Raw genomic sequence first — 23134 nt, forward strand, 5'->3', positions numbered from 1 at the left:
AAAAAAAAAAAGATCTTAAAGGTCACAATATTTTTCCAGTTCTGTATTTTACCATATTTTAAGACTGAGACATCATTTTCTGAGTCACAGAAGTATCACCTGGACTTACAGTCTCACATGAGACTCAAACACTTTTTTGGTTTATTAAATCCTTGTGTGTGTGTATTTGGCAGGAAATAGAAAATCTATGGGGCCCATCTCATTGCTCTACTTTCCCAATATTACTTTGATGTAAGTTCACTCACTGAGATGTTTTGAAAGCTCCTCTTAAGTCACTGCCGAATAGCAGTGCTTAGTGAGGCACCCCCTCTTTCTTAAGGCTTGATCACCAGGAAAATAGGGTAGAAATGGCTAACAGCTGTCATTCAAGCATGTATATTAACATAGTTATTTAACCAACAGTGATTAAGCTATTAAGAAATCCCATGCCATAAACAAGCACTGACTCTTTTCAGATTTCTTGCAAAGTTCACTATATTGCCTTTTTCTACTTCACAGAACAAACCCAGGAAGGGACTGGACTATGAGAAAACGTCACCTAAGAGTTCCAATCTCAGGAAAAGATCTGTGGCTTGACATCTAGCAAACTCAGAGTTCAAGACCCCTGCAGCAATCAGTCTGCTACCTGACCTGTGGCAGAACAGCTTATGTGAGCATCCTCACCCTCCTCGAGTGTCATTAATGCATCACTTCCACCCACCAGATACACATATGCGAATGTCATCAGATGGCAAACTAGAATGAACACTAATTTTGATCCACTCATCACCTTGCTTGCTCATTAGCCGCACACAAATCACAAACCACAAATCTGCCTAAGAGCCACAGCGGCTTGAAAGAAAAGCACCTAGACAACGTTTCTGTGAAGACAACCTCCACATGAGCAGGCTGCTAAACTTTTCCCATCCCTGCCCGTGGACTCAAGCCAGCAGAGTGCTTCAGCTGAGGTTTCTTAATGAAATGGAGAAAGCAAAATGGACACAGCAAGGATCTTCATTTGACTGGAAAGGTAAAAGAAGGCTATGCTTTCAGCCAGTCCAGTGCACAGTGCCATTAGTTTGGATGGTCCTCCAGAAGAGCAAGTCCCTTGCAGAGTTGGGCAACTGCACAAATGAAGATGGAAATTTTATCTTGGGTCTGTAGTCATTATCAACAGCACACTTCTACAAATAGGATCTTGCAGAGATATTTCAAGATTGCAGAGATTTTGATACAGGATCAGAGCAAAGATCAGAAGGACACAGACAAAAGGACAGTAAAAGCAGGACTCACCTCACAATTGGCTAGCTAAAAGTCAGGTGGCTGGTCTGTCAGCATCCTCTGTGAAAAGACATTTACCTCCACAGGATGATTAATCACCCATCTTTCAGACGCCTAGCAAAGAGAACAGTTGCCTTCAGGAAGGATATCCCCCTCTCCCCCCTCTTTCCTCACTAATTTTACAGGGAGCTGAGGCAACTGGCTATAACTAAATACCTAACTAAAAGTGAGATGAATGCTAATCTAGGGGACTATGGAGAGAGAACAAACAGGGTTTGTGAACAATTGGTAACACTAATCATGTTGCTTTTCACAATCCTTACCCTTCACACAGCCACAGCTATAAATGGATAACAACATCTGATGGGAGAAGCAGCAGCAAGCATCCCGGCCTACTTTTTAGGAATACGTGTACCATTGCCTCAGCGGGAAGCCAAGGGAGCTGCCTTCCCCTGACTTGTCAGGCTGTTAGGGTCAAGGCATTTACTCAAAGCAAAAAGTATCCTTCGGTTGTGGCTTTTAATGCATCAATTAAAATGAAGTCACAGGAGGCACAAAAGCACCCATCGGAGCAGCTTTTGCCTTTCCTACAGCCAAGTGATGTCTTAATTTAAACCACTTGTCTGAAAACTGTCAGCAGGAGAGAGCAGTGTCCACAGCATCTGCCGTGAAGGCAGAAAAAGCAGCTATTGGTTCCCATGTACATCCACAATTGATGCCAACAAAAATTCCCAGAGTATCTGCCAGCAAGCCCTGACAGATCTGTAGAGCTGACCTTGATTTCCAAGCACGATACGGCTTCTGTCTAGCAGACATGACTTGGGTAATTAGGTCTTTTTGGCAGACCTCCGAACACAAAGAGAGGAAAAATTACATATTTTATCCTAAATGTGCTTGACTGAATTGAAAAACTCTATGAATGTGAGAGTCGGTAGCCTGCTTTCAGTTTCACAATTCTTTATAGTTGAATCCTGTTTATTTGACTTCTGATATTTAGACCAAACGAAAAGATTAGAACTGGCTCATTTAAGGCTGCGTGCCATTCAGGTTATACATCAACAATACAGTTCAATATGTTAACCCAGCATAACCTCTTGCTCACTATTACAAATAAGCTTAACATTACAAAAAGAGTTAAAAGATACAAATAAAGCAAAATTTGAATGCAGATTTTTATTTTTCTTTTGCACTGCCTGTCTCCATCCTTTGTAAATGTCTTCTTCATTGGGAAAAGCAATAAATACAAAGAAGACTTTTTGTTTAAAGAAGTAAGAAAGAAAAAGGTACCTATGACAAAAGAACCATAGCCTGGAACAGAAAATTTGCATCTACAGCTCAGGACAGGTGTGATTTTAGGGTGAACTTTATGCCCAGCACATCCTTGCTCCTATAAATAACGAATAAAGATGGAAATATTTTTAAAGGTCACCATCTCCCATGGTTCCATTTTAGTTTTCATATGATCTCCATCTTCTCTGCAACACCCTTTTTCCTTTTGCATCTCAGAGACACGGAGGTGGAACAGTGCGGGGAGGAAAGAGCTATGGCCACTCTGCAAGCAGTGCTGTTCTGCAGCTAGTTGAGGGTCAGCAGTGTCTGCCACTGCCATCTTAATCCTGCCTGCATCCATCTCAGGCAACCTTTGCGTTGCAGTTCAAAAGGAACTCTCATGAATATCATTCTTGGCCATGCACAATGTTGGTATGCAGTACTTCACTGCTCCCCCCTTATCTCCCTTCACAAACCTGTCCTGCTGACCAGAAAGAGGAAAGGAAGAACTGCCCTCCATATTCACTCTATATAACACAAGGAATAATAGGCTTAAATTGCAGAACAGAATGTTTAGATTAAATAGAAAAAAAATAAAAAGAATAAGAAAAACTTTCTTGTGAAAAGGACAGGAAAAACTGGGCTACAGCACTGGGTAAGGTGTAGGAACTCACCCCTGGAACTGTGAAGACCACTGCAGACAAACATCTGTTGGGAGCTGTTTAGAGATGCACTGATCATTTTTGGGGCAGGGGACTGCCTGGAGATTTTTCAAAATCTCTTCCTTCCCTTTGTAGTATGATCAGAAAATAGAGGATAACACTACAAAGTAAAGTTTCTTTCAAGGACACAGGTTAGTGATGCTTCATACTACCTTCCTCCCCATGCAGTAGGTATATAGTGAGCACCCTGCAGACGCAGGCGGTAGAAGGGACCGAGGGTGGATAGGATGACAAAAAGCTCATAAGCTCATATTTTCATTAATTTAACAAAATCTCCGGTGGAAGTAAACACTACCTTTGCCACCGTTAAATTGGATTATAAGATCTTCAGGGCTCCAATGTGTCTGTGCAGCTCAACATCTTAATCTCACCTATCTCTCTGCCTACCAGCACAACACAGAACATTCATCACAGTCACCACACCAGCTAATTCTCACGGTGCAAGAATAACAGCTGTATGTTCTCAGATAGCTTAGCCCAGAGTGTAGCATCGGATCAAAAAACCGCCACAAATGAAAATCCACTACAAAGCACAGTGCGAAGAATTAAAACGAAGCCTCAGTCTGGCAAGCCCCCGCTTGTCACAGCACCGTCCCATTCACAATTACAAACTTTCTACCAGAATCTCTCGCTTCAGTGAGACAGCAGCACATCCTACCTGCTCTGCACAGACCCTCGGTCACCATAGGAACAGGCTGCTGTGAACTCCCATCTCCCTTCAGGGTGTAATTATTCCAGCGTATCTCCCCTATCCCCCACCCCCCTGCCCCGCAATGTTACTTCTTTGTTTAATTACTTTGTGTAGCCTCGGCTTATCACACAGATTTTCAATTAAATTAAAAGCAATAAAAATCTATTTCAAATTGTTCGCTTATTGTGCTTGAATCGCAATGCACTTAACAAAACACTTTTAATGGACTCCTCACTTAACATTCCTTCTGTCTCAGTGACCTTGAAGTTACTGAACATCTGTTTCATCCTTATCTTTCACTGAAATATTTTAGACAGATGTAGCCATAAAAAGTCATTGACCTCGAAATTCAAGCCTTAATTCAATTATTCCTATGAAACCTATAGTTTGTGCATAATTAAGTCAGAAGGAAATGCGGTCACACACTGATTTTTTAACACTCCTGGCAGAAGAGAGCTCTTATCAAGAGAGCTCCTACAAAAAGCCCCAGTAACCTGGAGACCAAAAATTTCCATGTCAATTGAACTCTCTACTCCAAAGAAAGAAAAAGTCATCTGAACCTATTATTGTGCAAAATTAAAGCGGTCCCCTGCATGCCTTTGATCATTTTGCATGTCTTAATTCCTTTTTCCAGCCCTTTTGTTTCTGATATGTGCACTGGCCGAACTGAAAGAAACAATCTGTTACTAATTACTCGGATCTGCTCTGCACGCTCCTCCCAGCACAGCTGAGTGTGTGTGTGAGACAGAGAGAAAGAGAGTGAGGAGCATCATCCACGATCACAGCACAAAACTGGAAACAAACCTCTACTGCTGCAAGTCTCATTCGCACCAGGACCGTGCTTTCCATTTCACACAGCTTCACACGCTGTTCAGGCATACCAAGAAGCCCCTGCCCAGGGCTAGCTTCCTTCTGCCATCAGCATGTTTTACTTCTCGGTGTCCCCAAACAATCCCTTTACACTAATTGTAAAGTTGCAAAGAGGAGAAGAATCTACTCATAATAAATGAGCATTTCGAGCCAACTGCTCACCCTGCTCCCAAAGTCATTTGGGTTCCTGCTTCCCGAGCTGTGAGTGCCTCAGTAAGCTTTATCACTGCATAGGACAGTGAGGGACTAAGGATGATGATCTCACGTTGCCTGTGCTCCAGTCAGAAGTGCTACATTTCTTCATGGCATCATACTTGGCAAATGCTTGCCTGCTAAAACAGAGGTAGAGCAATGCACTTAAAATCAAGTAATCATTCTTTTGTATCTCTGGCACTGACTCGTCATCTCCCAGGGACTGAAATTGCTTCCACAAAAGTAATAAGAGTTCTGCCATTAATTCAAGTGGCAACAGAATCAGGCTTAGCAATAGATCTTTTTCTGCCATTAATAAAGACTGCTCTTCTTTTTTTTTTACTATTGCGTACCTTCAGAAACACACACTCAGGCAAAAAATCACACCGATGCCCTTGGCACTGGATGCACACTCATTCTGCAACAATTCACAGCAAACAATTATCTGTTCAGTATCTGATTAACTTTTTTTTTTTTTTAAATTTACATCAACTTTACTCTTTCTGACAACTAAAATCGGATACTTACTGATGCCAACAGCTGTAATAAGTTTAATCGCAAGTTCTGGGATTTCGCACTGCATAAAGAAAGGTTCCAAAATGTAGCGTCCAAATGCCAAAGATATCACTGCTGTGGCAGCAGGGCTAGAGCAAAAAATAAGAATAGGAAAAAAAAAAAATCACAAAATTCATCCACAATAGCATGTAAACAATACTCATTTGGGATCACGCTGTAGCATTATTATCACAGAACCACAAGGTGTACCCAGCTTTGGTCCCTTTTGGTGACTATGGCACCACAGGCTGAGATTTCTGAGCATAACAGACAACCAGAAACTGTTTGGCTTTGCTCAGTGGCTCTGATTCTGCCAGTGACAATTCTTACCCTGTGGGGTTTTACTACTTCCATGGTGTGAAGCAGCCATACAGAGAAAGGAGATGCATCAATGCAAATATTCATTGCCATGCTCGCAGTGAACATGGCCAGATTTAATTTGTATAGGCAAATTAAAAGTTTAAAAGTTGATGAAGACTGAACTGTGGTAGTGAGATACATCTCACCCCTCATAGACAAGCATATTAATTTCAGTGAGGAAGAGAATTCTGCTTTACTGAAATAAGAATCACAAAATTAACCCAAGCCTTTTACTAAAGTCTGAGACAATATAAAAGATGAACGAAAATGGCATCTCCTAAAATGCAAACACTATTTAAAATGCATGTTATTTTTATTGACAAACAACTTTCCAGCATTGTGGCAGGGAAAATCCTCAAAGCACGGAAAGCCCCTTTCATACAACAGAGGAACATAATGAAAGGCAGGCAAGCCTGTTGCATTTCCCAATCTGAAATGATATCCCTACAGCCTTTTTCCTTGAGGCAAGCTAAGTATTTGCCACAAGCCTTCACATGTTACCTTCCACTGGACAGATCACAGGATCTGATCTCCATCATACTGCTACACACAGCAAGGAGAAAGGGGGCCTCAAAGGATTTTTGAGTGAAACAAGAGTCCCTGCAAATTTGTTATGAAAAATCTACAGCATTTAATAAAACAATGCCTTAAGTGCAGAATATACTTCTCCCAGTTGAATTTTAACTAAAAGACAGTTGCTAAGAACTGTGTGGAAATACTGCAGAGAAGTTGTTATTGTTCACTGAAATCCTAAATTGGATTTCCCACCAGAGAGTTTTACCTCTGAACCAAAAAGAGCCACAACCCAACCAAAGCATCACACACTGCATTGGACAAAGCCACAGGGAGCAAAGACCTGAAGCATCTTCCTAAGAAACTTTCTACATCAAGTGAAGGCAGACAATAGCCTGGGCGCTTGTTCTACCCATCCATTTGCTGCCTTTACTTATCTAACTGACATAGGCAGCTCACTAGCCTCCAGCTCTCATATTCTGTATCTGCCCAGTTTGAAGTGGCCTAGAAGAACAGATCTCTGAAGCTTTCCCTGGGCTTGTCTGCTCAGCCTCAGCCCCTTCCTCCAGAACCTGGATTTTTCCCTCTTGTTTTAAGGAAAATCTAGCTCCACACCATTCACTTTTAAAAACAAAGCTCGTTAAGGTTATATCTTTAATAAATAGCTAAGTCTCCTGGCTTCTCACACTTGGAGAGATGCTGCTGGCAGTGCATTTAGCCAGTTGAGGCCAAGGCTGAGGGAATGGGGCATTTTCCTTTTGACTGCAATCATAAGGATCAGCAGGCTCCTAACAGCTGTGCGCTCACAAATGCACACAAAGCAAATTAGCAGCTTTCATTTAAGGGCAAAGAGAAAAGAAAAAACCTGAAGAAGAAAGCCAGCGGGCAGGGGCAGGCAGAGGGCCGGCAGCACACACTGCAGGCGCATGAGTCACCTCTTCAGCAGCACGCTCTTACCCAACCTGTGGGCAATCACCAGCTCCAAGTGCTGCAGACAACTCCTTCAGTCATCCTCACTTGTTTGAGAACCTGCCTTTTTTTTTTTTTTTTCTTCTTCTTGTTTTTAGGTGCATGGTACACCTGACTCCTGAGAGAAAAGGTGCTCCCACCTGTACTGGATGAGGAGCGTGGACCGCTTCTACAGGCAATGCTAGCATGGTTTACTCAGTATGTGGACACAGCTAAGTGTGTCTTAGACCATAAAATAGTGGCTTTAAGTATATATGAGAACAGGAAATGTTTATTTTGGTTGTGGGGGTGAAAATCCCGCAATCGTTCAGAGGAAAAAAGGCTGAAGTGAAAAGCATGCGTTCAGCTCAGCCTCCTGACAATAACACTGCTATGCACCAAGGCTCAGCCCCTTTGGTAGCTGCAGCCAACTAGTTTGCCATGCTAGAGTCAGCCCTAAAACTGTGCCCAGAGTTTTGGCAGTGCCGCTCTGATCACAAGTTACAACAAGTCCATCTCCCTCGCTGCCTCTTGGGTTGGATGATTAAAGGACCCACTGATGTTCTTTCCCATGCAATCTGATTATGTACTGGGTGTGGGGCAGAGTGCAATGACTAAGAGTGTTTTGATGACACTCCTGGGATGCCGTCGTGTGTACAAAAGAAAAGAAAACAATAATCGAGGAGAGGAATTTACAAGGTCTGGTTTCTTGTGGGTACTCATCCTAGGAAAAGCATCCCCCCACCTACTAGGGTGCAGGTTAACAAGGGGATTTCTCACATGACTCTCCTTTCATTATTGTGTAAGGGTATAACTATGTTCACACCACTGCCTCCCTCGATGAAAACCGAAACTCTGCTTCCTCTTTCTGGTTTTCTTTTCAGAAAGCATTTAATAAGATTAAGGGATCCACTCTTTTGTCACATTTGATGGAGTTTATTCAAAGGTTACGTATGAGTGAGGAGGATTGCAAGGGGCCATCTAACACGCACAATCATTTCCTCTGGAAATGAGATAAGGATTTAAGGTTTCATAATGAGTCAGCACTGTTAGCAATTTTAAATTCAACAGTCTATGCTAGAACTCGTCAATATTATGTAAACATAGCTGTGATTTGTGATGAGGCTTGTGCATCGGTGACTCATTTGCTCGTATCAGAAGAGAAGGCAAAGAAGTGCTGATTGGTGCAGGGCAGGAACGCAGCATTCCTGAGTTTATGTCACACAAATGAACTGCCCTATTCTATAAGCAACGAGCCCTCCAGTTCCAGTAATACTGTAAAATAATCATACTTCTTTTAAAAAATGAGCCACATTTTAGTTTGACAAAAAGATCCGTTTACATTATGCAAATTTATTTGCAACAATCTAGTCATTCTGCATCTTCTTGTTGCAATTTCCCTATACAATGCCAAGGGCTGTATCAACCATAAGCTTACACACCACATCAGTACTTTGGGCATTTTAGATACATAAGGACTCTATGTTGCTTTATTTGGCCAGATTTCTGTAGTGACTTCTCCAGCACACCAGGATAACAGAAGATGGGGACCAGAATTGACATCTAGAGAAGACACAGCGCACCCAGATCTCAAATCTTCTGGGTGACAACTGTGCCAGGTGTTATTTCTGTATCCACAGACAACAGAGACTGCTCCAAAAGCCAGCACCTGGGCTTAGAAAATGTAAAGGTGACATTCCTCTTCCACTATACTTCATGTAGGCATGGGTATTAACATCAACGGATGTAGCAAGCTTAGCAAAATCAAAACATGAATTTGTGTGACAGACAGTTTTTGTAGAATCTCATTTTTTTTTTTTTCCATACATACATATATATATGTCTTTTTGAATGTTTCAACAATGAGACGTAAAATAGCATTGTTAAATTGTATGGAGCAGCCACACTAAAAAACTTAGCTGATAGATCAAGATATCTTTGATTTGTGCTTCACACAGTGGAGAGTTTTCATTATGACTGAGAAATGCTGTGCCACAAGAGAAGGAACAAACTTACCGAATAACGAGCAGTTCCACCCAGACTCTCACAAAAGCAGGCAGCGGGCCAAAGGCCTCCAGGATATACGTGTAGTGACCACCAGATTTCTTAATGCATGTTCCCAGCTCAGCATAGCAGAGGGCACCTGTGAGCATGAAACTGAGGCATCACAAGAGATATCCAGAAACAACTTTCCAAAGATCTGTAAGGTGAACAACCAAGCTGCTATGGTAACACAACAACTTCTGATACATTCTAATCCTCCATATTCTTTTTTCAAGAGGGTTAGAAGTTTCATGTCATTCAGGTGAACTTGTGTAAGCCATGGCACAAAGTGTTTACAAGCAAGGTGCTTCTTACTCACCCACATTGGTGTGGCACAAAGTGCTGCATCATGCCAACAGTGCAAAGCCCTATGACACACAGTTGTGAGCAAATATTGCCCGGCACCATCCAGCTTCAGAAAGCCTGCCTCATCCTTGGGGGAAAGCCTGAGTATGGCATTCCTCTCCCTCCTCAGCCATGGAGAGAGCAAGCAACTGGCTCACATTTGGAAGCAGGAATCACAGATGGAGGATTTTCCTTACTGGTACCCCCGAAGTCATGCACACCAAACTCAGGGAATGGCTTAGCTCTATCAGCACTGGGGCAGCATTGGATTTCCCAGCAAAGAACAGCTCCCCGAGGAGATCCTCAAGGCTGCTGTCAGCATGATGCGTCACCTCAGGCATTACAGAGCTGTAACAGCACACTGCAGCCATGAAGGCCTACACAAACCACCTGCTAGCGCTGCTTGATGGCCCTCATCCAGCCTTACAGCCTGTGGATTCTTCGCTCCATGGGCAAAAAGGACACTGGGTCTGCTCAATGCAAGCAGCCCTTTTTGGAGGAGCCACAAGAAAACCAGTTTGTAAGCACTGCATTGCACAAAGCATTACACAGATCAGCAACATATGCAAAGCCTTTTCCCCACCTGCTTTTAGGCTGCTACATGTTAAGGTGAAAACTACAGCTTTCAAAACCACCTGACACATACCAAGCCCAATAAAGCCATAAGACTTTACAACACATTACATCCTCCTTCTTTTGCTTTGTTTGGGGATTTGCAAAAACATGACAGCTTTTATCCAATCATCTTTAGCTTTCCTGGAAAGGTACTTACAGAAATTCTTAGAGCCACATTAAAAAAAAAAAAATATATATATATATATTCACAGGCTTTCTCTTGCCATCCTGCTCTGGAGTGATTCAGAATGAAACCAAACGATGCTTTGATACATATTGCACAGACAGCCTGACTTTTTTCCACAGACTTTACTTCACAGTCAGAAAATTACTACTATTGAAGTTAAAGGTAAATAGGAGATGCTTAAGCAAATTCTGTTTTGACTACACCTAAAGACCAGGGTCCTACGACAGGGTTACAAATTTGAGGTGTTTCTTTGTAGGAGAATTTTTGTTACAGGCAGGACTTAAATGTTTGGACAAGAAAACATGTTGCACATTGTGCCACTACAATTAACATTTGACCAGAACAGGTCCTAACTTCCTTGAAATGTCTGTTTGGCTTGGGTGGACTTAGCCTCCAAACGCTCAATGCTGCTTTTAAGCTCAGAGCCAAGTTACACAGGGTGGCATTTGCACATTCCACCTATTAGACAGACACGTGTTAGCCCCTAGTTGTCCTCCCTACCTCATGCCAGAAAACAAGTCGTCTCTGTTTTAAATAAAGCCAATACTCATGTTAGTTCCTCCGCTTCTTTGAGATTAACTCATTAAGGAGGTCAATGGACCCTCTGTCCCCCAGGAGCCAGGGTGGGGTTTTCCGCTCTGAATGGGGCTTTGTGTACAGAACAAACCACCCAGCATTCCTCAGAATGTAATATTGTTAAAAAGAAACACAGCAAAATTAGTAAAAACTGTCAGAATGGGCAGGCCAGCCATAAAACTCATTTTACGCATTTGTTTCTGCTGCATTCATCCTTGCAACCTGAATTTTTCAAGGCACACTGTGAGCGGGGAATAAAGTGAAAAGCAGTAACATGAGACAGGGGAGAGGGGCTGTTGGTATTACTGCTCTGCTCCCTCTCATACCAACACAGATTACACCCGGTGGGAGTTATTCCCTGAGACCTTGACCGAGCCTCCAGGGAACCAAGCAAAGCTGCCTCAACACTTTGCCCTGCACACCAGCTGCCAGGGGCCTCACAAGCAAGCTGTGAGCTACTTCTTAAAGCCAGAAGAACAGCATATTACATACAGCACAGCTAAAGGGAGAAACTGGGAACTTACTTTTTTCTTTAGGGACCCATGAGAAACAACCTGCACTCACAACCTGCGCTGACACAGCGCCGGGTGACAGGGATTGTGGACTGCTGTGCCTTGCATGCAGCAAAAGCCTTCCGCAGCCCCATTGGTTCTCAGGCTCCATGCTGAGCCTTGATATCCAATGGAAAATCAGACAAAAAACAGGAATAATCCACCGGCTGCCCCTCCAGACCAATTGGAAGCATTGAGCAGACTTACCGAAGAGCGAGAGGATGCCGCATGCTGTCCAGACCATCAAGGACATGCCCACACTGCCTGTGTTCTTCAGGATCCCCTTGGGTGAGATGAAGATGCCAGCTCCAATGATAGTGCCAATGATGATGGAGATCCCCCTCAGCAGCGTGACTTTCTTCTTCAGTACCACCTTCTCCTGCGGCTGCCTGCTGTCCATGGAGGGCAACCTGCCATTCGGCTGCCCCTGCAAGTAGCTCCCATTAGACACTGTCACGACGGCAGCTTTCCTCACCATGCTACCGTGTCACCAGCGTGCTGACAGCGAGCACAGCCAAAAAGTTCACAAGCTTTTTCCTCTCTCAGCCTCTTCCTCCGCCGCCTCTTATCGGCGGCGTTGCTCCTACGTGTAGGTAGAGCTCTGCTCTGCCCCGCTGCCTGCCAGTGCTCGCAGCACCTGCACCCTCACCCTGCCCACGGGCACTGCCCTATCGTTGGGAACCAGCTCAGCTTCCGCGTGGACCTGTATTTAAGCTCTTGTCGTACCAAGTTACTCCAGCTGAATGATGATGCAAATTCTCCAGGTTTGCATCAGCCATTTGAGAAACCTCTGGCATTACTCAGCACTTTTTTTTTTTTTCTTCTCAAAGCGTAGGGGCATGTTGCACAACCGACCTGAGCGTGGTAGGAGGAACAAAGCCCTCACAGGAAACCCAGCCCATCGAGCTCAGTACATCGCCGCCGGCACCCCCAGACACGCTCCCCAATTTTTTACAGCAACTTGTATGCAGAAACAAAAGCCTGCCGAAACACAAAGCATGTCGGAGCGCGAGGGGAAAAGAAATCAAACAGGATACGTCAGCTCTGGGTCTGATCCAGCTGCTTTTTCTCTCAGTTCTCTTAGTGAAAGTTCAGCATGCAGGGCTGAACTCCTCATCCTGCTGCAGTGGGTCAGCCTCTGCCTACCTGCGAGCTTATGAGAACTGTCTACACCTACCTAAAGAACACATACAAACCCCCGTTAGCCCGTGTTGCCTGGCAACACACCCAAATCAGACTGGTGAAAATCTAGGTTATTTCCCCAGTACAGTAATTTTCACACAGGCGGCGTTTCTGGGATGTTGGTAGCAACTAGACAGTGACACTTCCCCTTCAGAAACACCATCCCTGTCTGCAGATGCTATGCTCTGGCAGGAGGAGAGCTGCAGGGAGTCTCCAGCCACTCTGCAATCCAAGTGTTCCCTCTCACAAAGCCCCTCAGAGCGGTCGGATTGCTGGACCCTGCAAACTTGTGTTTCACCACCCGATTCCTCAAATTCCAACCTGAGAAATTAAAATCTTAAAAAGAAGAACACTCTCCTAAAGCAGAATGAAAATCACTAGCCTTCAAGCGCTTGTCAGCTAATTAAGGGGCATGCAGTACGTGCCAAAGGGAAAAATCCTGCCCAGCTTAACTTCTGCAGCTGCTCGTGGCTTCAGATCAGATCAGTGCACAAAGAAGTGATTCCTGGGGTTGCTGTTTAATTGGAACCCGGGATTGGGGTGGAGAAAGATAGCAGTAAAACGGCATTTTATCATGTGAAAAACAGGCGCTGAGCTCTGAGCACAACTGTGCCTTCACATTTATTTGGGAAACAGGAGATGCTGGGGTACTAAAACACTGCAGCTGTAAAATTACAGTGATTTTAAAGCCTCACATTTTCAGTTATCACTCACCTGTAATAATTTGCACCAAGGTGAAACAAGGCATGCTAAAAGCTTATCTGGTTTAAATGCACGCAGGTAAAAACAGAAAGCATTTCAGCTTTTGACTGCAGGCTGGCACTGCCTGTCTTCTAAACACATCCTGCCCTGCCTGCCTCAGCACTGCTTGCACCTGACCTCGGGACATGCCTGCTCCTCATGCAGCACTGCTGGCTCTGAAATGAGCTGACTCTCCCAGTTCTGGTCACACATGAAGCCACGAGGAGGTGTCATACTACATGGAACTGTTTTCCCTTGGTATACATTTGTTAGACAGTCTCTCAACAAGATCATTAATGCCTGAAGTAAGTAACCAGATCGAACCAGGAAAAAGCATTAACCACAGAACTGGGCTGGGCTGATGATCTTTATTCTCATTTCCGAAGGCTGTTTACAGAAGAGACACATGACATCTTGAAACATCTAATAGCATAATGTAGTCATTCTTACCTAATGCTTACCCTGTTTCAGTAGGAAGATGGCTTCAGGATCACATCAAAGCTCAGTGGCCTCTCAGCTGATCCCCAGGCAGCTCCCTGCCACCCAGCCATCTGCATCAGTAGTAACACTGGGCAGTCAAATGGCTTTCTAATTTCATTTGATCCTTAGCCAAAAGAATGCAAAAATGTTCTGAATCCACATTTGCCCTTTGGACATCGCTAGTAACACTCGCCCACACGGGGAAAAGACTGCTTGCTGCTTCTATCAGGGAGGATGGTGGGCACGGAAAGCTTAAGACTATGTAGAACTCCCACCAAACTGTCTAAAGTGTGAATAATCAAGGAGGGATAGATGCAGAAAACCCTTTTTCTGAACTATTGGCAGCTTGCTCATGATTACGCTATTCACAGCCTTCCCAGTGAGCACTGCAGTGCACAGCAGTTCTCTATACTATCCATTAATGTCAAACAAGTTCCCACATTCAAAGCTTACTTCAAACTATCAGAACAGAGAATACTTATTTGGTGCTCGGGGATAGTTTGTGGTTTTCTGGAAATGTCATGAGAATCCTCTGCTGAGAATGCCCACTGCTGCCCCACAGTATACCGCACGTTCCAAACCTGTATCCATCACCTGCAGCCCACCACAGGCTGTGGTACCATCCTTGGGCAATCACAGCACAGCACTCAGTCTTTTTCAGAGAGCCCTTCCAAAGGCACGGGGCTTAACCTGCCTGACGTTCAGAACAGCTTCTTCTTCCATAAAAACCTGTGCTGGAAACGGAACAAAAAGATAAAAGGTACAATTTTCTGACTGATGAAATTATTGGAAGCAATGTTTCTAAAGATGATGCTCTGAAAACAAACCTTCAGTCCCTGATGGCAGCTGGCATTGTGCACAGCTTTTTATTGTTTCTCTTTGCTCTTTTTCCCCCTCACTCCCCAGACATTTTCTCCTGAGCAAACATTTTCAAACATAACAGAGATCATCACAGTGAGATGGCTTCCTTCTGAACTGCACCATCAGCCCTAGGACAGTGCTTCACAGGCTGAAAAGCCTTGATGCAGAGTTGATACTAGCAGGCCTTGTGCCAGATTCCTGGATACCACTAAACCTTGACTCTGAAGAAGCTACAGTGTGGATATTTCCCCTGAGAAATGCTACCAGGCACAAACACACACACCTTAACAATCAAGTCTGGACTTGAGTTTCAACTTCTCAAGCCCACATAAACTCCTTGATTTCAAGGTGTAACAAGAATGTTTTGATAATCCTTCCAGGCATTTGCATATCAGCTCATTGCATCAAGCATCTCAAGAGTCACAAGTCAAGCCTCCAGGCCATACACTGCCACAGCCACTGAAGACACAGAATAAAAGGAAGTATGGCGAGGCAAGGAAAACCCCAAACTTCTCCGTGTGGGTGGCACGGCATGAAAAAGTTGTTTAGAAAACTGGGCTGAGTCTTCTCTGCATAATCCCAAACTGCTTATGTGCCTCAGAATGCAGCTCTGTAGGAAAGTGGTAGTCTGGTTTCACGTGTCAAAGGAGGACAAAATACCTACAAGTCTTTGTTTCATGTAGACTATCTAGTAGTAAAAACTTGTGACTGGAGATTTTCAGTTCCTTTTGTAATGTTAAATATTTTAACTAACTCTGGGAAAAAAATATCTGTAAGCAATTTAAATGCTTGGCTGTTACTGGGAATTAAGTGAGAAAAGCATCATCATTTACAGAAATCCCAGTAGATCAAGATGGGTTTTAATGTTGTAAAGAAAACCTGGAACTGTAAGAAGATGGTACGGTCTCTACTGCAAGCCAAAGTTTTAGTTAAAAAAAGGGAATTATAGAGAAAGCTGGGGGATGTTATTTTGTAGTCAGTCTCACAAATTACTCAATTATTTTGCATCCTACTTTGTGCTGGATTCTTTAGAAGAAAGAAAAAATAAGAAAAGGAGAAGGAATGAAATAGTTCCCCAGTTCATAGGTTTCAAAAAATCAAACAAAAACCTAGAAGAAATCCAAAAGCAATTCAAATGTTATTTCATGAATTTTCAGTAAAAGACTGCCAACAAAATGCCTATGCAGTCAGCAAATAGAAATCCGCTTCCAAGAAGCCTACAGTCAATGATAGCAGTTTAGAAAGCAAATACTTCTGAAAGATTCAATCTCCAATTCCAGGGCTGTTCAGCCTGGAGAAAAGAAGGCTCCGGGGAGACCTGATAGCGGCCTTTCAGTATCTAAAGGGGGGCTGTAAGAAAGAAGGGGACAGATTCTTCAGAGGGGTCTGCTGTGATAGAACAAGGGAAAATGGTTTCAAACTAAAAGAGGGGAGATTTTACATGAATGTAAGAAAGAGGTTTTTTGTTTGTTTGTTTGTTTGTTTGTTTTTTTTAACCATAGTGGTGATGAGGCACTGGAACGAGTTGGCCAGAGAGGTGGTGGATGTTCCATCCCTGGAGACATCCAAAGTTGGGCTGGACCAGGCTCTGAACAACCTAATACAGCTGTAGGTGTCCCTGTTCGTTGCAGGGGAGTTGGGCTACAGGACCTTTAAAGGTCCCTTCCAACTCGAAGGATTCTGTGATTCAATTAGCTGATATCTGCCTATCAATTTTCAGGCAGAAAAGAAAAAACAAAGCTTTTCAGAAATCCGTCCTGTATTTTTCACTACTAGAGCTTTATTTCCAGCTGCAACCATGATAATTCCAACTGAACAGTTGGATGTTTTAATGATTTTTTTTTTTCAAATGGACAAAAATCATTAATGCCTGGTGCCAAGCAAGAAAACTTCAAATGAAAAAAAGCCAATTTTTACTGAAGCCCTACATACATGGATAAAGGATCGTGCTTTAAACCATCTCATTTTTCGTATTTGGAACCTATGCAATTATAGCCTAAGCAATGCTGTACATAAATATTATTCTTAATTTTTCCATGTTTGCATTTCTTGTCAGCAGGATGAGACAACAATTTTCAGAGTCTCTATGTTATCCTTCCTTATCTTTTGGATGCACACGCTGAGATATCCCATGGCTTTCAAGAATCAAAACTTTGTGGTAAATTTCTGTCAAAAATGCACAGATTCCTGGCACAAATACAAGTTTTTTGTTGACTTCGGGAAGCTGCGATTTTACTTGAGATTTCTTCACTTAGGCTGAGTGTGTCAACAAAATTAATTTCCGCTTCTGAAAAATTAGGCTTTCTAAAAAATGAAGACAGGTAATTATTACAGAAAGGGTTTTCTTTCCTAGTTCATCTCTCCATTTTCTTGATGAGAATTCTTCACACTAGGTAAAAAGCTTATAATGTGAAGAAACCACATAACAGTTGCTTAGATTATTATACTGAGAGTTAGCCGATTAACTAATCCCTGTTTGCTTTTACTGCATTTTTCATACAATTTATCCTGTATTATATACACAAGAAATAGGATGCTGGGGCACTTATCTTCCTCCTCTATTTGGCCAGGTCTTGTACTTCACGCGAATCACATTCTCCCATGATGAGTCAAATTTTCTATGAAATCCTTTTAATGAGTTAATGATACTTATTCCAAATCACAGGTGTGACAACGAAATTCAGCCTCTGAATCCTGTTACTAAAATAATCTATACAAAATCTTGGAAAGGGGAGTTTTCAAAAAGTTGAGCAAAATTTCAGTGTACTGACCACTCCACAGGGAAATCTTTCAGATCACTTTTCCTAATCTGTACTCCAATTCTTTAAACTCACCCCAAAAGAAGGTCACCCTTCCTTCTTGTCAAGTTTAATGAGCTTATTCCCCTCCTGTTGCATACAACTTAGACTACATCGAGCATAGATTCAAAGTTATTTGATTTTTCTGAAACAGAAAACTCTTACCCAAGCACCCAAGAATAATTGTAATGGGATTTTTAGTTCCCTTCTCATTCCTCTCTCGATTGCCAGATGCAGCAACAGAATTGCATCTGTGGATTTCTCCTCTGGTTCATTTAATATAGCTTTTTGTCTGGAGACCAACCAAATCCTGGCCACAGCATCTCACAACTCATGAACACAAGGTCAGGCTCCAGTCAATAAATTGTCAGGTTGTTAGCACTTCTTTAACATCAGCAGCAATGGCACAACATGCGCATTTAGAGATGGACAAAATCTTCACAGTCAAGGGCTGAAGCAGTGTCAGAGTTTACCAAAAGGAGGGATTAAACAGAGAAAAGCAAAAGCACTACTCAACGTGGGTGTGCAGAAATGCTTCACCGGCGATTGGTGGTCAATCATTCACACTGGCATCATAATTTAGCAATGAAATGTGGCCTATGGATCCTACAGGGAATTGTTTTATTGGCATCTAAATGTGCACACTATGTCTTCTTGAAGTATTAAAAACTCCATCAGAAAGAGCAGTCGTTTGGAGTGCTGCCAAGGCAGTTCAGCAGTTTGTACTAGTGCTGCTCCATATATTATTCCTACATTTCAATAGGGTAAAGCATCTCAGTGCTGAGGTCAGCTTCTGCTTCTTCTTTGAAAGTGAAGTTCCTCTTTTCCACATTCACAATATACTCTTCAGAGGTACTGTCCATCCAGGTAGGACTAGAAGAAGGTACTGAACGATGCTATACTGCAAATCACATGAATATTTAAGTATTACAGAAACTTAAGCTGGGAGAAGCCTGGCCTTCTCCTGTATCAATTTTTGTCTAGGTTACATGATGCACACTTTTTTACGCTTAATTTAAAAAAATTGGAATAAATATTTATTTGACAGGAAGATAGTCTAAGCAGAGAGATTGAGATAATCATTTGAAGATATTATTTACTAATAATTAACTTCAGTTTATTAAATTTCTTCAGAGAAACTAGGGAAAGTACAGTATCCCAATTTGGCTTTCTGAAAACCATATAGATTTAAAGACACAACCTCATACACCACAGTAACAAGTTTGGTATGCCTGGGGTATTTTGCCATTTATTGTTCCTCTACTTTGATTTTCCTTTTTCAGTTCTCACCTTTTCTTGCACTTTAAGTACACTTTATAAATTCTGAGCTGAAGTAGGAGCTATTCAGAAATTTCTCTTATTTTTCCATACTTTTCAATGCTCCTTCCCAGGGCAAAGAATAAATCTCCGTGAACAAAGTCTCATTCATTCTTTGATCTCAGCATCCATCATGACTGCAGATAGCTTATTAAACCTGTATCAAGCAAACAAACAGCTTATCTCAGGGCTATTTTATTGTCCTGCTTGCCCCTCAGGCTATTTCAGCATTGCTCATTTGAGGAGGACTTGACCAACCAGCTCTAAGCCAGCCTCACTGTGAGGGCGTTCTCTCCCTGATTTTTTTCTCCCAACTTCCTCCTCCAGCCCAGCCTTGCACAAGAAAACAATGAGCAACAGTACTGATAGCACTCTCGCTAAAACAGATTAACAACCACAAATCTGTCTCAAAGTGGGAGGATGAAAGAACTGATAGCAGACACCTGGTTCAACAGCTAAGGTACCTAAAAGCAAAGCATGCCTGTGAATCCATTTATCTTACACCACAAATAGTGAGCAGCCCAAGAGCTCCTTGAGTGGGGCTGCAAGACAGTCTCACATCAAGTAGGGATGCCTCTTGAGGTCATGCAGAGATCCCTTACACCTTGATGACAACACGCCTTGCCAGTGCAGATCTTGTGAATGTGACTAATAGTTTCTTTTAAGTTTAGCTAGCTTCATTAAGATTATATCTTAGATTCACTGTAAGCTTTGCTAGCTTTGCCAAAATCACATTTTGGACTGATTGTGCACATACAATTCCTTAGGTATAAACTACTGACAAAGCCTGGGACTAGGAGTGAATCCAGCTGCACTTAGGCTCCTTCCCTCTGTGGTTCAAAGATTTTAGAAAGCAAGGGGTTCTACTTTGAACATCGTGACTCAATGGGAAGGTCTCCTGTATGTGTGTATTTAACCCTAATATCTATAATCAAGTGCATACAGCCATCTCAAATCTTAGTTAAGTCACTGTTAAATCACTACATTATATCTATATTGTATCAGTAAACATACTCCTGCTTCTCTCTCATTAGCGAAGTGTATAATGTAGTTGTTCCCAAATATGATACTTGTGTGTCCACACTAGTGCACAGTCAAACAGCAACCTCAGTGAGGAAATAGCCATTACCAGGGTACCAGCCATTTCTTAATCCATCTGGAGGATGTATAGTGTAGACTGGACCATGCTAACTTAAACCACAGGTGCCAAACTTCTTCCTCTCCATCCAGTGGTCGCCTTATGTGAGACAACTGAGCTGGCGGGCTGAAAGGTCAGTGAGTCAGGACTAAAGCCCTTGGCTCAGACCTTGACACACATAGCATGTAGATCCTCGTAGCTCCATCATAAATTATCCATGCCCTTCACTGTTTCATCTTCCCTGTGATTCTTCTATAGGCACCATCCTTATTCACTAATAAAAGAAAATTTGAATTTTTTAATATGCCTCACTATCAATAGCAACTCTTAAAAAACAAATTCTCAGAGCATTTTTGCCTGGGCTGTGAGCACACAATCAGAGCAGCTGACTGGCAAGGGTCATTCTCCTGGTAATGGCAAATGAGAGCTGTGCCCTAAGCTCAGTAGGTCCTTTTTCAAATGGAAAAGGCTTTATCACCACAAAAAAAGCTTTACCACCACAAAAGAAGAGGCACTAACAGTCGAAACACCAAAAAAGTGCCAGCAGATCCTGATGCAGGAAAAGAGTAGCTTTGATGGACCGTCCTCCTTCTACAGACAGCCTGGGTAAGCTGTAAAGAATTGAGGATACCTTCGTGAACCACAGCACAAAGGACTGAAAAGTCAAAGTAGTAAATAATTTTACTTAACAGAATGTATTTGGCTTTATATTTCTAATATTACTTCCCAAGACAAAAGTTATTCTGAACACACTGGGTGACAAAATAGGAGTCCAATCTCTTGACAATTGCTCTGTCAGAGACCTGGAAATGAGAAATGATGCTCTGAGAAACCATTTGTCTTCCTAACTCTCCTTTAATCTCCTCCAGTCCAGTTTTTCTGGATGAGTTCCGAATCTCCATTCTTCTGCACGACCCACAAGCAAGTAGGTATTTGGGAACCAATGCACCAACACAGTGCAGCCACAGTGAATGGTGAGTCTCTCCAAGATGTGGGAGAGTTTTTCACATACTCTGTTTTAATTTCATCTGTTGAGATTATCCTACCCCAGCCTGACCTATACACGTATATAGAAAACATCTCTTTTAACTTCACAGTCTCCTCATAAGTAAATCCATCTTTTTCAATCTGAAAATGAATTAATCTTCCCATTCCACACAGTCCAACATGTCATCCACTCGGTGCATTTTCTGGTCAGTTAAACAATAAATACAAATGCACTTTTCAATCACTTAGGCTAAAGGCCAAAGCTAAAATTCCTAGCCTTAAATACAACAAGGGTAGAACTTTTTACACCAACTCTTATCCTGTTCTGAGTACAATAAACTCAAACGACACAAAATCCTACTACGTATTCTCAGAAAGCAAGCTGTAACTCCTCAGGGCAAAACACCTGCACATTTGTATTTCCTCTTTGTGATCTTGCATATACTTCCTCTTCCCCACTTCTGATAATTAGTAACAGACCTGGGAGAGCAAGGAGGAAGGTGAAGACAGAAAAACAGGAATTCTGCCAACTTCTGGTTTGAAAAAAATGTTCTCTTCTTAATTCTGGTGGCAAAGTTTGCATCAGTTTTCTTGCATTCCACAGCTGTAGCTATCACCAATCTCGTTTATAAGGGAAAACTGTCAGAGTATGCAAAAGTAATCCCAAAGCTAAAAAGCAAGAACGCTTCAGCCTCTGTCTTCTGGATTTTCACATCTGTTGGCAGTTTCTGTAATTGAAGCAGCAGATTCAAAACTCAGCGCCACAAAATATATAATGAGGTGTAACAGTACAGAAGTTTATTAGGTTAAAAGGAAACCTGCAACTATTTTGTTCAGCAAACATAGCCTGAAAGTAAAAATAATATCGTGGGAACAAAAATAAATATGTATTAGTTTGTTTTTCTCCTCGAAAATAAACATCCAGGTGCATAAGAAACTGCATATTTCAGCTCATCAGGGAGTACACCAGGGTAGATGAAAGGACTTTTGGCTCCTTTCTCTCTAACCAGTTCACAGGCTGGTCTCTGAATTTTAATAGAGCCTAGGGAATATATGGTTTTGTTCCTGTTCAGATAGAAAGAGAGGCAGTCATATCCAAAGCACTGCTGTAAGGACTGCAAGAAATAACACCAAAATGGCAGGCAGGCATCAGCACAACCCCAGCATCATCAGTGCAGAAGAAAAACTTGTATCTCTGTGATTACTTGTGGCAGAACCTATCAGCTTCAGGTCCAGAATCTGCCCCTGAAAATAAATATAAATTGGTCTGATTGTGAGGGAAGTACCCAGGGCAAACATTTTCAATTGCCTCTTTGAGCAAATTGAATTGTGCCTATTGGCAATATCTATCACCTCGAGAAAGGGATGCATCTTTGCTCCAGACAAGACAGATGTGCAGTTTAAACCTCTCAGTCACCAAAATGTCCTTCCTACCTAGCTGCCAGGCAAACTAGTCAGCTTTGCATGAAGACCTGAGGATATGATGTTCTGTACAACCTCCCTGGTATTTAAAATAACAAAATTCAGCTTCTACTTACAATTATGCTGAGTAGATAGCTAGGTTTTGCTTAACTTTACCTGCATGCCATTTCTGCTACTTAACTCCTCTTCAAATCAAAATTGTAGAAATTTACTCACATTTGGGGTTCTTTGATGTATTCATTTTGGTTATTTTTCTGTTCATTGGAAATATATTTTTATCCTCTAGAGTCCAACACCATCCTGAAGAGGAAAAACATTATAAACAGATTACAAGCAGCATGCATTCAAATAAATTACATGTTTAAATGTGTCAGTTAAATTATAATGCTCAATTAGACAGCTAATTATGTTGAAAATGCAGTTGTGTGCATATACTGATGGCCACTCCCCCAGCCTGCCTGGCTGCTTCCATTCATACATTGTCCCTTCCTAGGTTTTATCTTTCAAATAT

At 42.3% G+C, this 23134-nt stretch overlaps 1 protein-coding gene and 1 long non-coding RNA gene across 4 annotated transcripts in view; both read right to left on the reverse strand.

The window, feature by feature from the left end:
- The window catches only part of SLC7A11 (solute carrier family 7 member 11), a 61149-nt gene extending 44867 nt beyond the window's left edge, over positions 1–16282 (reverse strand). For 2 of the 3 annotated variants that reach the window (XR_002113930.2, XM_019614485.2), the window contains exons 1-3: positions 11905–16282; positions 9397–9523; positions 5533–5648 (exon numbers count right to left, since the gene is read on the reverse strand). Coding sequence is in view for 2 of the 3 variants with exons in the window: in XM_019614485.2 (XP_019470030.1) it covers positions 5533–5648; positions 9397–9523; positions 11905–12175 (514 nt within the window). In the remaining variant the exon portion in view is untranslated. The remainder of the gene's footprint in view (positions 1–5532; positions 5649–9396; positions 9524–11904) is intronic. The other variant, XM_003205399.4, reaches the window with a different exon arrangement.
- A 305-nt stretch (positions 16283–16587) lies between these two features.
- The window catches only part of LOC116216535, a 79386-nt gene continuing 72839 nt past the window's right edge, over positions 16588–23134 (reverse strand). The window contains exons 9-10 of the long non-coding RNA XR_004159463.1: positions 22840–22923; positions 16588–21929 (exon numbers count right to left, since the gene is read on the reverse strand). This is a non-coding gene — a long non-coding RNA (uncharacterized LOC116216535). The remainder of the gene's footprint in view (positions 21930–22839; positions 22924–23134) is intronic.

The sequence above is a fragment of the Meleagris gallopavo genome, chromosome 4, assembly GCF_000146605.3.
Source record: "Meleagris gallopavo isolate NT-WF06-2002-E0010 breed Aviagen turkey brand Nicholas breeding stock chromosome 4, Turkey_5.1, whole genome shotgun sequence".
Taxonomy (NCBI): Eukaryota; Metazoa; Chordata; class Aves; order Galliformes; family Phasianidae; genus Meleagris; species Meleagris gallopavo.